This window comes from Bos javanicus, chromosome 3 (assembly GCF_032452875.1).
Source record: "Bos javanicus breed banteng chromosome 3, ARS-OSU_banteng_1.0, whole genome shotgun sequence".
Lineage (NCBI taxonomy): Eukaryota > Metazoa > Chordata > Mammalia > Artiodactyla > Bovidae > Bos > Bos javanicus.
The window spans coordinates 113,670,972-113,684,350 of NC_083870.1; the positions used below are offsets into that span (position 1 = coordinate 113,670,972).

Sequence of the window (13,379 nt, forward strand, 5' to 3'; positions counted from 1 at the left end):
AAAGCAGGCACGTTGACTTAAACACCTTAGAAACTCTTATCCAGGAAAAGGTTGGGAAAATGCACGGTTGACTGGTTACATTTCAGCATGGAGTTGACACGGATATGAGCTTTACTCGTTCAAGTGTATTGACTGCCACAGGCTGCAGGGAAGCCAGAAGGATTTTTGTTGTGGAAGGATTTTTTGCTATTTGAGGTTTTTCCTTAATCATGAGTCTAATTCTTAATGCCCTCTGTAGCTTTGTGCTTTGACTCCATTCATTCTTTCAGCATAAAAAGAATATTCTAGAAGTCTTGAAAAGTAATACGGGTCTTTACATAGATTTTCTTAGAGAGGAAGTGCCGGAGAGAGTTTGCTGAAATTCTATTTGGACAGTGTTTCTCTCCTCCCATGTTTCCTTTCACGGAATCTGCTGAAACCTCACTCCTCTCTCCAGGAGGCTCCTTCCCCTTTCCTCCCTTCTTACTACTGCCTTCAGCTCGTTCGTTCAGCCCTCCTCCCCAAAGCCTGCTTTCTTCCAAACTTTCCCAGCTGCATGAAGCCCTGGGGAAAAGGATCTGGCTTTACCTCTGATCACTTTTCTCTCAGAAACTTGACACATGACTTGGAATCTACATTTCAGAGGAGAACCTGGGTGATAACTCTGTAAGCAGGAAACATTCCTCCTTGGGGATGGAAAGGACTTGGGGAGGAAGGGTGTTACAACACACATTAATACTTTGTGTCTCTATCACACACACACACACACACACACACACACACACACACACAAATACACACTCCTGTAATCACTTTCTTATGAGGAAGATACCTTATTCAGAGCTGAATGCATATAGTCATCAAAAAATTTGAGAAAAAATTAACTGGAAATTTCTCTTCTGCTTCTAGGAATTTGAAGCCTATGTAAATGCTTCTGGAGAACACGGAATTGTGGTTTTCTCTTTGGGCTCAATGGTCTCGGAGATTCCGGAGCAGAAAGCTATGGAAATTGCTGATGCTTTGGGCAAAATACCTCAAACAGTAAGAAGATTCTATATGATTTTTTTAATATCTATCTTCACAAGAGTTCTAACCCGAGACTTGCAATAACTAAATTAATTTATGAGTTGGGCTTTAAATTTGGATTTCCCTGCCACTTCCCAATTATTACTAGTAATCCAAAGGTTTTTTTTTTTGCTATTTCATTCTCAACTACACTGTTGAACCATGATCCACTGCACGAGGAGGACTCTTTCTCACTTAACTGACTCAAAAGTGTATTAAAGAGAATTTATTTTTTTAAAATAAAATGAGCAGGATAGTGTTTCTTCATATTGCATAAGAATATTTCTCCAGAAAGCAGTTGGTTAGGACACTGGATTCATTTCTTATATTTCTGCTTTTATAGTTCCATGCCCACTCATTTTATTAAGTAATTTCCCTTGAAGTTCAGAAAAGTGCAAAAATCATAGATATACAACTTGCTGAATTTTCACAGATTCACGAAGTGAACACACCCATGGAATCAAGCCTCTGGAACGAGACACAGAATGTTACCTGTCCCCAAAAGCCTTCTTAATCATCATACCTCCTACCTTTTCCAAGGTTATATTCATTCAGAGACTCCAATTTCTAGCTACTATAGCTGATGTCTTGTCTTGTTTTAAAAATTGTATATGTCGCACTCGGGGCCTTTTTCCGTCCATACCCACGTGGGAAACTTCACGGCCCGGTTTTCTAGAAAAATGCCCAAGTTCAAGGCGGCCCGCGGGGCCGGGGGTCAGGAAAAGCATGTGCCGCTGGCCGAGCAGATCCTGCCTGGGGACGCGGTGCGGGCAGGAACCCGAGAAAAAGGGCAGGGTCGCGGAACCGGAGACGAGGAGGAAGAGTACGTGGGGCCCCGGCTGACCCGACGGATTTTGCAGCAAGCGCGGCAGCAGCAAGAGGAGCTCAAGGCAGAGCATGGGAGCGGGGACAGACCCGCGGTGCCGTGGGAGCGCGCTACGCGGCTTGATCCAGGAGTGCGGCAGGATGGATCAGATGACGAGGAGTGGCCCACCCTGGAGAAGGCTGCCACAACGGCAGGGCCGGGCTATCAGGCGGAGGTGGTCGTGGACCCCGAGGATGAGCGTGCCCTTGAGATGTTCATGAACCAGAACCCTCCTGCCAGGCGCACCCTGGCTGACATCATCATGGAGCAGTTAACTGAGAAGCAGACGAAGTCGAAACGGTCATGTCCGAGGTCTCAGGCTTCCCTGTGCCCCAGCTGGACCCCCGCGTCCTAGAGGTCTACAGAGGGGTTCGGGAGGTGTTGTCTAAGTACCGCAGTGGGAAACTGCCCAAGGCATTTAAGATCATCCCTGCCCTCTCCAACTGGGAGCAGATCCTCTACGTCACAGAGCCTGAGGCCTGGACCGCTGCTGCCATGTACCAAGCCACAAGGATTTTTGCCTCTAACTTAAAGGAACGGATGGCCCAGCGCTTCTATAACCTGGTTCTGCTCCCCCGGGTATGAAATGACATTGCTGAGTACAAACGACTCAACTTCCACCTCTACATGGCCCTGAAGAAGGCCCTGTTCAAGCCTGGAGCCTGGTTTAAAGGCATCCTGATCCCGCTGTGCGAGTCGGGCACCTGTACCCTCCTGGAAGCCATCATCGTGGGCAGCATCATCACCAAGTGCTCCATCCCCGTGCTGCACTCCAGTGCAGCCATGCTGAAAATTGCAGAGATGGAGTACAGCGGGGCCAACAGCATCTTCCTGTGGCTGCTGCTGGACAAGAAGTACGCACTGCCCTACCGAGTGCTGGACGCCCTGGTCTTCCACTTCCTGGGCTTCTGGACAGAGAAGCGTGAGCTGCCCGTGCTCTGGCACCAGTGCCTGTTGACTTTGGTCCAGCGCTACAAGGCCGACCTAGCCACGGAGCAGAAGGAGGCCCTCCTGGAACTGCTCCGGCTGCAGCCCCACCCCCAGCTGTCCCCGGAGATCAGGCGTGAGTTGCAGAGTGCCATCCCCCGAGATGTAGAAGATGTTCTCGTCACCATGGAGTGAGGATGCAGCGCTCGCCTGGGTCTGCGGAGCGTGGAAGGACTCCAGGATCCCTGCTGGTGACTGGAGGTGATTCCGAGCCTTGATGGCTGAAGACCCGGATCAGGGCCAAGACAGGTCTCAGGCCTCTGACTCCCCAGTTCTCAACAGGGGGCATAGTAGGGCTGGTTCCCTCTTGCGTTCTAGGCCTGCATACCTGCTCAGTTCTGGGACCTGACTTGAGGTCCCACAGCCCAGCACTCCCAGGTCCCAGCTAGGGATGGAATGGGTACTTCCTTTCAGGCTGTTGTGTCAGGTCACTGGGAGGTGGATAAAGACAAAAAGCAGGTATTTATTGAAAAAAATAAAAATAAAAATGGTATGTGTACGTTCTTAAACTCGGGGTTTTTTTTTTGTTTTGTTTTGTTTTTCCTTCTGCAAGGTCCTGTGGCGATACACTGGGACTCCACCACCAAACCTTGCGAAGAACACAAAGCTCGTCAAGTGGCTGCCCCAGAACGATCTGCTCGGTACGTGGGGAGGACTTAGCATGTAGGGTCTAACCAAGGTTAAGTTAAGAAAGTGGCTCAGGCAGGGCTATTCTAAAGCATTATTTAGCTGGAAAGGATTATTGTCAACATATCCCACATTGCCTTTTACCTGGTAGGATATCTCAACCCACGTGCGCTTCTGCACATTTCTGCAGGGGCCATGTGTGGATGGCACTGGGCCCTGAGCACGCTTGGAGGACCCAGACGATGTCAGATGGTGAAACTCGGTGGCTTGACTGGTGGCATCACCCCCTGCTTTTCTCCTCAGGTCACCCAAAGACTCGGGCCTTTATCACACATTCCGGCTCCCATGGCATTTATGAAGGAATATGCAATGGCGTTCCCATGGTGATGATGCCCTTGTTTGGTGATCAGATGGACAATGCAAAGCGCATGGAGACCCGGGGAGCTGGAGTGACTTTGAATGTCCTGGAAATGAGTTCAGAAGATTTAGAAAAAGCCTTGAAAGCTGTCATCAATGAAAAGACGTAAGAGAAAAACTACCCAGGAATACTTGCTACTTGTATTTTGGCCATCGCCTCACAATAACCGTTCAGATGCAAAAACAAATACCCCAAGATCTAGTTTATAAGTAAGATGACTTGGGGTTATTACCACTCATTTTACACAAACGTGCTTTAATTTCTATAGAATTTATCATAAAAATGATTTTAAATATTATTTCCCCTGGTGTACTTAAAATTTCCATTTATTTAAAAAATGTCAATATAATAAATGTCTGATCTCTAAGTTCCTGCAAAGAAAGAAACATTCCATTAGAAGAAGCATAGTGTCCAAGATAAAAACAAATCAGTTACTTAAGGTATGGTTTTTCTCAGCACTGAAACCTGTGAGAAATTTTGTCCATGGGGGTTTAAAAATCTGTGTGTGTGTGTGATGTGCTATGACAAAGGCTCGTGATAATAGCAAAGTCAAGGTTGTTCAAATGTGGCTCTGAAAGCAAATCAATAGGCAAAAGCCATTAGATCAAATTATCTCTGCGTGAACTTTATTGTATTGCTGTCAATTGCTACAAGTAATAGGCTGATCAGAATCTTCTAGGAAGAAATTATGGACAGGCGTGGACTTCATCCAACAGTCAGCTGTGTATGTGCACATGTGTGCATGTGTGTGTATGTGTGTGTATCTACGAGAGTATCAGGAACCTTTACCCATAGTTTCTTCATTTTGAAGGAGACATCAGTCAGGAAGACAGATGTAGAAAGACTGGAATGTGTTCACATAGGAAGAGACACTACACAGGGGAACAACCAAGCCTAGACAAGGGAAAATGGGCAAGAAATGATGGTGCTCACATGTATGTGATGCTTCTGATTGAAAAAGAATTGTCTACATAACCCCAGGGTAAAGTGCCCACAGTGTTTGGACAGAGCAGTTGATGTGATTCTTATCCATCATTTCAATTGGCTTCTGGCAGCCCAACTTGTCAGCATTAGGTCATGCTGCTCATGCATCACTACAATTAAAGCCTGACTTCTTTCCATATGCTGGTAACTTATTCTTGAGGTTCGTATTAGTAACGTAACTTTGACCTTTCATTCAGTGGTATGGACAACTACTTGTAATCCAAAAGTGACTTGGTAGAAGTTCTCTAGTACGTTACTATCTAAAAAAAAACCCACACTAATCAGTCATTTCAAGTTACTAATTTTATTCCTTTCTGACCCATCGCATGTGAATCTCCGTGTTCCCAAAACTCTAAACTGGGACGGCACCCAGTTTAGAGAAGTGGAAAGATAAAGAGATAAAGAGAAGATAAAGAGAAGTGAAAAAGTTTCCAACATCGGGTTATAAAACCAGGCCATAACAGGGGCTTAATAAATTAATGAGTGAAAGTCCAAGAAAATCTATTTTGTATGAGACAATTTATATAAAAAGAAGGTGTTTAACAGAATTTATGGCCAAATATTAGTAGTACATTATAATAATGTACCCATATGAGATGATGGGCATGTTTAAGGTCAGATATGACCATAATCACTCCTGAATAAGTGTCTTGCTTTTCCGTCTCTCCCCTTTTCTTCCCCTTGCCACCTCCTCCTTCCCCTTCTCTTCCTTCTCTTCCTTCTTCTAGTGCACCCATACTAAGGGAGGAAGTATCCAACCCATTTTGGATTTGGATATTGACTCAGCTGTTCACACAGTCCAAAATAAACGGGAACCCATTTTTTCCCTAACAGGCTGCATAGATACTCCCTCATGCAGAATTTAGCACTTGGATGGTCTGATGCCTCAGTAGTTGAAAGTATATCACTGTCCTGGATACGGCACTTTAGACTGTCTTTTACGGTGGCTAGAATTGATTATTTGCAATCTCATTGAATGGGAAATCATTAATAATTTCTGAGATGACCTGTTCCTTTATTTCTTTATCTTGTTACCACAAAGTACGACTAATTTCCTATAAGGATATCACTAAAAAGAGAAGAAGAAGAGTAGGAAGCAAGTTTCAAACAACTTAAAATTTTGGCTTCCAGTTTTAAGAGATAAAAAATATTTAGTGTGTGTGTGTGTGTGTGTGTTTCTGATTACAATAGAAACTCTACCACGTTTGGAAAATCTGGAAGCAAGGATAGAGGGAGGATGGTTCACTACTGCTGGTGTTCCAGGCATTCACATAACTGTCTTTGTGTTCAGCTATAAGGAAAACATCATGCGCCTCTCCAGACTTCACAAGGACCGCCCCATAGAGCCTCTGGACCTGGCTGTGTTCTGGGTGGAATTTGTGATGAGGCACAAGGGGGCATCCCACCTGCGCCCTGCAGCCCATGACCTCACCTGGTACCAGTACCACTCTCTGGATGTGATTGGCTTCCTCCTGGCGGTCACGCTGATGGTCATCTTCATCACCTTTAAGGCCTGTGCCTTCGCCTTCCGGAAATGCTTTGGGAAGAAAGAGCGAGTGAAGAAATCTCATAAATCCAAGACACACTGAGAACGGGGTTGGAAACTTTAGAGAAAGGTTAAATTCATGTTATGCTCACTCAAGAACTACTTTGCCAGAAAATGACGCCCCAGAGTGCGTTTTGAAAAGTAAAAATGACCCAATCCCTAGTCACACACACAGGTAGAGATATTTGAGTCTCTTTGCTGTTTCCTCCAGTACCTTAATCTGGACTTCACTTGTCATCTTTCAATTGACTTAAGAGAACCGGTAGGTCCTTCCTCAACCTACAATACTGTTCCTGCCCAGAAATGGGACCTGTCTGGGAAGCGTGTCTTCCTCCCCCTCCCCCAGGAATGTGTCCAGCATCGGTAGATACATTCGGTTACCAGTTATGGCTGGTTCTCAGTTATGCTCATGTTTCACAGGTACCACTGTGCATCTAAAGAAGATGTCTCTTCCTTGTCCTTGATGTGATGTGAATGAATGGTATAGCGTTCTTCTGAGACGGTGTATGATTTCTGACTTTACTGGGGGAAGAATGATGTATAAAATTGGTGGGTGATATGCCTGAGTAGATAATCATTGCTTGTCCCAAACAGATCTGAATTTGACAGATGCCTAAATTATAGTGACTGGAAAGTATATTTTTTTCTGATGTGATAACTAAAAATACATTAATAAATTTACGTTAATTATATTGGTTAGGTGTTCTCTTTATGGGTGTTGCATTTATTTATTATTAAACTACATGTTTTAACTACAAAAGTAATACGTGATTCTGACAGAAAATTTGAAAAAGGTGTACACACATACGTGCAAGGAAATTAAAGTCACCATTACTCATGTTCCCTCATGTTTGCCAAAATAACCACACTTATTTTTTTGGCAAATATGTGGAGTTATAAAATACTGCAAATACACCATACTTAGTATATTGAAGGAACGCTACCGTATTTGGTATATTGGTAAACTGAAGGAAGAATTTAGAAAACACATTCTTCCTTCACTTTACCCTATTGTGAATGCTCTCTCCAGGTCTTTATATAACATTTAATTTGTTTTAAGTGGCCAAGGAATACTCTATTGCATGAATATACCAAAATTTATATAACCACAACCCCCAGGTATATTCACTTTTATTTTCCTTTATAAAAAAGACATCACTAAATATTCCAGTAGCTGAGTCTTTGTACATACATATCCATGACTGTTTCCATGGGAAAGGGCCTTCCAACAGATCAATGGTTGTTTGTTTTGGCTCCATTAATGTGAGGATTCATGGGCAAGCAGTTTATTTGCAAAGGGAAGGAAAGCCTGAAGAGGAGTGGGGAGTAGGGCGGGGAGTGATGACCACCAAGAAGGCAGCTCTCTGTGGGCAGCTGGAGCTCAATCCTGCTGCTTGCCGTGGGCAGCCAGTGCAGAAAACACGGTGGATTTACCCCACTGGAGGCAGAAGGCCCTTGGGGATCCCGGCACTTGTTCTTGTTGGTGATTGGCTGCTCCCAGGTGGCATTCATTTCCCTGTACTTGCGGGGGTCCACAAGGGCAGGTAAGAGGGCTTTAAAATCCAGAGAGGACCCACGGGAGAGAAATGCAGATGCCGTGTTGGAGATCAGGCCCTGTGCACTAAGATATAGGAACACAGGGATCTGGGTGGGGCACTGATGCATGGTTCCCTCCAGAAAACGGTTTGAGACAGTCCCAAAGTGTGTCCAGAGAGGTTCGGTCAGTCTTGAGAGAGCCAGGATCTCACCTTCTTCGGTCTAAAGTATAATCTTGAAAAAAAGACAGTATCAGTTTGATAGGCAAAAGTGGGATTTTGTTTTAAATTTGCTTTATTATTATTATTATGGAGACAGGCTGGGACCTGCGACCTTGCTGCAGTGTAGCAATGCTTGCACTTGGACACGCCTCTTCTCTGAGCAACCAAATACAAAGAAATTGTATGGAACTAAAAATAACTGCCTGCATGCAGCAGTTGTGGCAAATTCTGGCCCCAAAAGATGAAAAAAAAAAAAAACAAACCCACCCTAAATGTCACTTTTGAAGAGCCTGGAGCAAAAGCAGGGAAAGTGAAGTGAAAGTGTTAGTTGCCAGTCAAGCCAGGCTCCTCTGTCTTTGGAATTCTTGGAACAAGAATACTGGAATGGGTAGCCATTCCCTTCTCCATGGGATCTTCCCGACCCAGGGATCGAACCCGTCTCCTGCATTGCAGACAGATTCTTTACCATCTGAGCCACCGTGGAAAGAAGGGGATTGGGAGTAAAAGTAGGTACTGTGAATGCCCCCTGCACACAGCACTGCCTAAGAGGTGGGCAGGACACCCCTACCCTTGCCCCATGTAAGGGATAAGCTATGCCGGCAGCTGGGAGCCAGCAAGGGAAACAGTTGTCTGTTTTCACTCCCCCACCTTGCTGCAGCAGGGGCCCCACTAAAGCCTTGCTTGAGTTTCTTGTCTGGCATCTAGTCAATTTCTCTTGATTGGGGAAAGCAAAACCCTAGTCAGTAACATTATTATTAAAGGCTGGTTTTTTTCCCAAGCCTATGAGCCATTTGTATTTCTTTTTTTGGAGAATGTCTTCTGTCCATTCTCATGTGGTATTTATCATCCTTGAACAGCAAGGAGATCCAACCAGTCCATCCTACAGGAAATCAGTCCTGAATATTCATTGGAAGGACTGATGCTAAAGTTGAAACTCCAGTACTTAGCTTGCTTAAATTCGTGTCCATTGAGTCGGTGATGCCATCCAACCATCTCATCCTCTGTCATCCCCTTCTCCTTCTGCCTTCAATCTTTCCCAGAATCAGGGTCTTTTTCAATGAGTCAGCTCTTCACATCAGGTGGCCAAAGCTTCAGCTTCAGCATCAGTCCTTCCAGTGAATGTATAGGACTGATTTCCTTTAGGATGGACTGGTTGGATCTCCTTGCAGCCTAGGGGACTCTCTACTTAATATTCTCCACCTAATGTTATATATTTATTGAGGAAAAGGACCAAATCTTCCTGAGCTGTGAGCCCAAGCTCCATGCACCAGGCTGTGTTGACCCCTTTTCGCACCTTCTTTCTTTAAGCCCCACTTGAATCCTTTGATTAGATAGGTTCTGTCCAATGGGCGGTGCTAGTTCTTTTTATCAATGAGGCTATCTCAGTAGATCCATGACAAGTTCATCCACTCAAAGTTCTTGCTAGAATACAGGTATATAAAGTTCCCACTCGAATGCACACCTGAGAGAGTGGCTTTTTGCTAGCGCAGTTGATCCCACCAACAAAAACTATGTTGGGCATGATGGGCCTCGGGAAATTAAGCACAAAGTCACTTCTGAGAAGCTCATGAGATCCTAGACAGTCAGCATGGGAGTTCTTAGTTGCAGCACAGTGTGTGTGTGTGTGTGTGTGTGTGTGTGCGTATGTGTGTGTGTTCCAGCTGTCCTGGGTCTTATTTGCAGCATGGGAATTCTTAGTTGTGGCACATGGGGTCTTAGTTCTCCCACCAGGGATTGAACTGGGTCCCCAGCATTGGGAGTGTGGAGTCTTGGCCACTGGGCCACCAAGGAAGTCCCCAAGGAAACGTAGCGTTAACTCCTGAATCCATGCAGGCATGCATGGCTGGGCCAGGATTTGAAAGCCCATGGTCTTAACCGCCAGTTTGCGCTGCCTGCTTGAGGAACTACTGTTACTATTGTTCCTTTACATTCCTTCGGGTATTTATAATGACTCAAATATTCATGTATATTCAATGGGGGTAAATATATCTTCCTCTGGAAAAGAGAATGGCTACCCACTCCAGGATTCTTGTTTGGAGAATCCCATGGGCAAAGGAGCCTGGTGGGTTCCATGGTTTTGCAAAGTTGGACACGACTGAATGACTAACACAAATAAATAACAGTTAAGCTTTGGGGGGCTGGCATTGGGAATTCTAGTGAAATTGTACTGAATTTTTTCCCCCTAGAGGAAAGTGACACATCTTTCAGAATGGAGGAGACAAATGATTTTGTGTCAGAAAAATTCAAAACTGAAAATCTATTGCCAAGTTATTTTGGAGTATTCCCTCTTTGCACTAACTGATTTTTGTGTATCTTTTAATAGTCAAGAACATGTGAGAATTTGCTTCACTTATCTGTCCTTCAAAGCAAATTTCAATGAAATTGTTTCCATTGACGTGACTCTGGATTTTTGGAAATTATTTGAATAAAGTTGCTCAATTAAAATTTTTAATGTTATCCTTTACAGGCCTATTTTTCTCATATTTTCTTTGTTAAATTTACACGTGACCAGAAATCCTCCTTTACGTTTCCTATTCCTTTAGAGAAGTTGTTTTTTCTGAAACCTAGTTTTAAGCCCTAGAAAGAAAGTCCAGCTGCTTAGCCTTTTAAATTCAGGCCAGCAGGACTTGGCATCTTCCGTATTTGTTATTGCTATTCAGTCGCTAAGTCATGCCCAACTCTTTGCAACCCCATGGACTGCATTGCAGCGGCCTTCCCTGTCCCCCACTGTCTCCCAGTGGAAGTCGCTCAGTGGTGTGCAACTCTTTGCGACCCCATGGACTATACAGTCCATAGCATTCTCCAGGCCAGGAAACTGTCTCCCAGAGTTTGCTCAAATTCATATCCATTGAGTCAGTGATGCTATCTAACCATCTCATCCTCTGCCACCCTCTTCTCTTGGCTTCAATCTTTCTCCAGCATCAGGGTCTTTTCCAATGAGTCGGCTCTTTGCATCAGGTGGCCAAAGTGATGGAGCTTCGGCTTCAGCATCAGACCTTCCAATATTAGGAGGTAGCAGATTGAATCACTGTTCAACTCACCCATGAAAGTAATGCAAACAGCTTAATATTTTTAGGTGAAAACATAAACGGTCCTGTGATGTCCCAAAACACCTGCAGCCACTTAACACCTGTGACAGCTCATGATTTTTATTAGAGCTGTTTATAAGAGAGTTTATATATAATAGAGTATCACAGTGACTTTTTGGTTTTTTTTTTTTTAACTTGTATACCCTTTAATTTCATTTAGTTTTTGGATACACATAGTATTTAAAAAATTTAATAAATGCAAATATTCCTTTTTAAAATATTATGTATTTATTTGGCTGCTCCTGTTCTTAGTTGCAGCGTGCGGGATCTTCAGTCTTCATTGTGGTACGTAGGATCTAGCTCCCTGACCCCAGCCCCCTGCATCAGGAGCAGAGTCTTAGCCGCTGGACCACCAGAGACATCCCAACATTTAAAAGTTTTAATTCTTGTTTTAATTTTTTTCAGTTGTAAAGACAGTTTCTCATCTAGGTCATCATAAGATACAGACGGTTAAAATTTATTTATTTTTAATTGGCAGATAATTGCTTTACAATACTGTGCTGTTTTCTGCCTTATATTAACATGAAATCAGCCATAGGTGTATGTATGTCCCCTCCCTCTTTAACCTCCCTTCCGCCTCCCACCCCATCCCACCCCTCTATGTTGTCACAGAGCACTGGATTTGAGCAGTGTCATACAGCACGTTTTCACTGGCCATCTATGGTAAAGTGTGTGTTTCAGTGCTACTCTCTCAATCCATCCCGCCCACTCCTTCCCCTCTGTGTCCACAAGTTTGTATGGACAAACTTTTGGACATGTTTGCATCTCCATTGCTGCCCTGCAGATAAGTTCACAAGTACCATCTTTCTAGGTTCCATCAGTTCAGTTCAGTTCAGTCGCTCAATCAGGTCCGACTCTTTGCGACCCCATGAATTGCAGCACGCCAGGCCTCCCTGTCCATCACCAACTCCCAGAGTTCACCCAGACTCACGTCCATCGAGTCAGTGATGCCATCCAGCCATCTCATCCTCTGTCGTCCCCTTCTCCTCCTGCCCGCAATCCCTCCCAGCATCAGAGTCTTTTCCAATGAGTCAACGCTTCGCATGAGGTGGCCAAAGTACTGGAGTTTCAGCTTTAGCATCATTCCTTCCAAAGAAATCCCAGGGCTGATCTCCTTCACAATGGACTGGTTGGATCTCCTTGCAGTCCAAGGGACTCTCAAGAGTCTTCTCCAACACCACAGTTCAACAGCATCAATTCTTCAGTGCTCAGCCTTCTTCACAGTCCAACTCTCACATCCATACATGACCACAGGAAAAACCATAGCCTTGACTAGACAGACCTTTGTTGACAAAGTAATGTCTCTGCTTTTCAATATGCTATCTAGGTTGGTCATAACTTTCCTTCCAAGGAGTAAGCGTCTTTTAATTTCATGGCTGCAGTCACCACCTGCAGTGATTTTGGAGCCCCCAAAAATGAAGTCTGACACTGTTTCCACTGTTTCCCCATCTATTTCCCATGAAGTGATGGGACCAGATGCCATGATCTTCGTTTTCTGAATGTTGAGCTTTAAGCCAACTTTTTCACTCTCCTCTTTCACTTTCATCAAGAGGCTTTTGAGTTCCTCTTCACTTTCTGCCATAAGGGTGGTGTCATCTCTATATCTGAGGTTATTGATATTTCTCCCGGCAATCTTGATTCCAGCTTGTGTTTCTTCCAGTCCAGCGTTTCTCATGATGTACTCTGCATAGAAGTTAAATAAGCAGGGTGACAATATACAGCCTTGACGTACTCCTTTTTCTATTTGGAACCAGTCTGTTGTTCCATGTCCACTTCTAACTATTGTTTCCTGACCTGCATACAAATTTCTCAAGAGGCAGATCAGGTGGTCTGGTATTCCCATCTCTTTCAGAATTTTCCACAGTTTATTGTGATCCACACAGTCAAAGGCTTTGGCATAGTCAATAAAGCAGAAATAGATGTTTTTCTGGAACTCTCTTGCTTTTTCCATGATCCAGTGGATATTGGCAATTTGATCTCTGGTTCCTCTGCCTTTTCTAAAACCAGCTTGAACATCAGGAAGTTCACAGTTCACATATTGCTGAAGCCTGGCTTGGAGAAT

At 44.3% G+C, this 13,379-nt stretch overlaps 1 protein-coding gene and 1 pseudogene across 5 annotated transcripts in view; both read left to right on the forward strand.

Moving 5' to 3' along the window:
• The window catches only part of LOC133244906 (UDP-glucuronosyltransferase 1A1-like), a 143,181-nt gene extending 136,018 nt beyond the window's left edge, over positions 1–7,163 (forward strand). For all 5 annotated transcript variants that reach the window (XM_061412680.1, XM_061412681.1, XM_061412679.1 and 2 more), the window contains exons 2-5: positions 889–1,020; positions 3,450–3,537; positions 3,827–4,046; positions 6,217–7,163. In XM_061412680.1, the coding sequence (XP_061268664.1) occupies positions 889–1,020; positions 3,450–3,537; positions 3,827–4,046; positions 6,217–6,514 (738 nt within the window). In that variant the 3' untranslated portion in view covers positions 6,515–7,163. The remainder of the gene's footprint in view (positions 1–888; positions 1,021–3,449; positions 3,538–3,826; positions 4,047–6,216) is intronic.
• Positions 1,030–3,443, forward strand: LOC133244907 (bystin-like; annotated as a pseudogene).
• Positions 7,164–13,379: the final 6,216 nt, after the last annotated feature.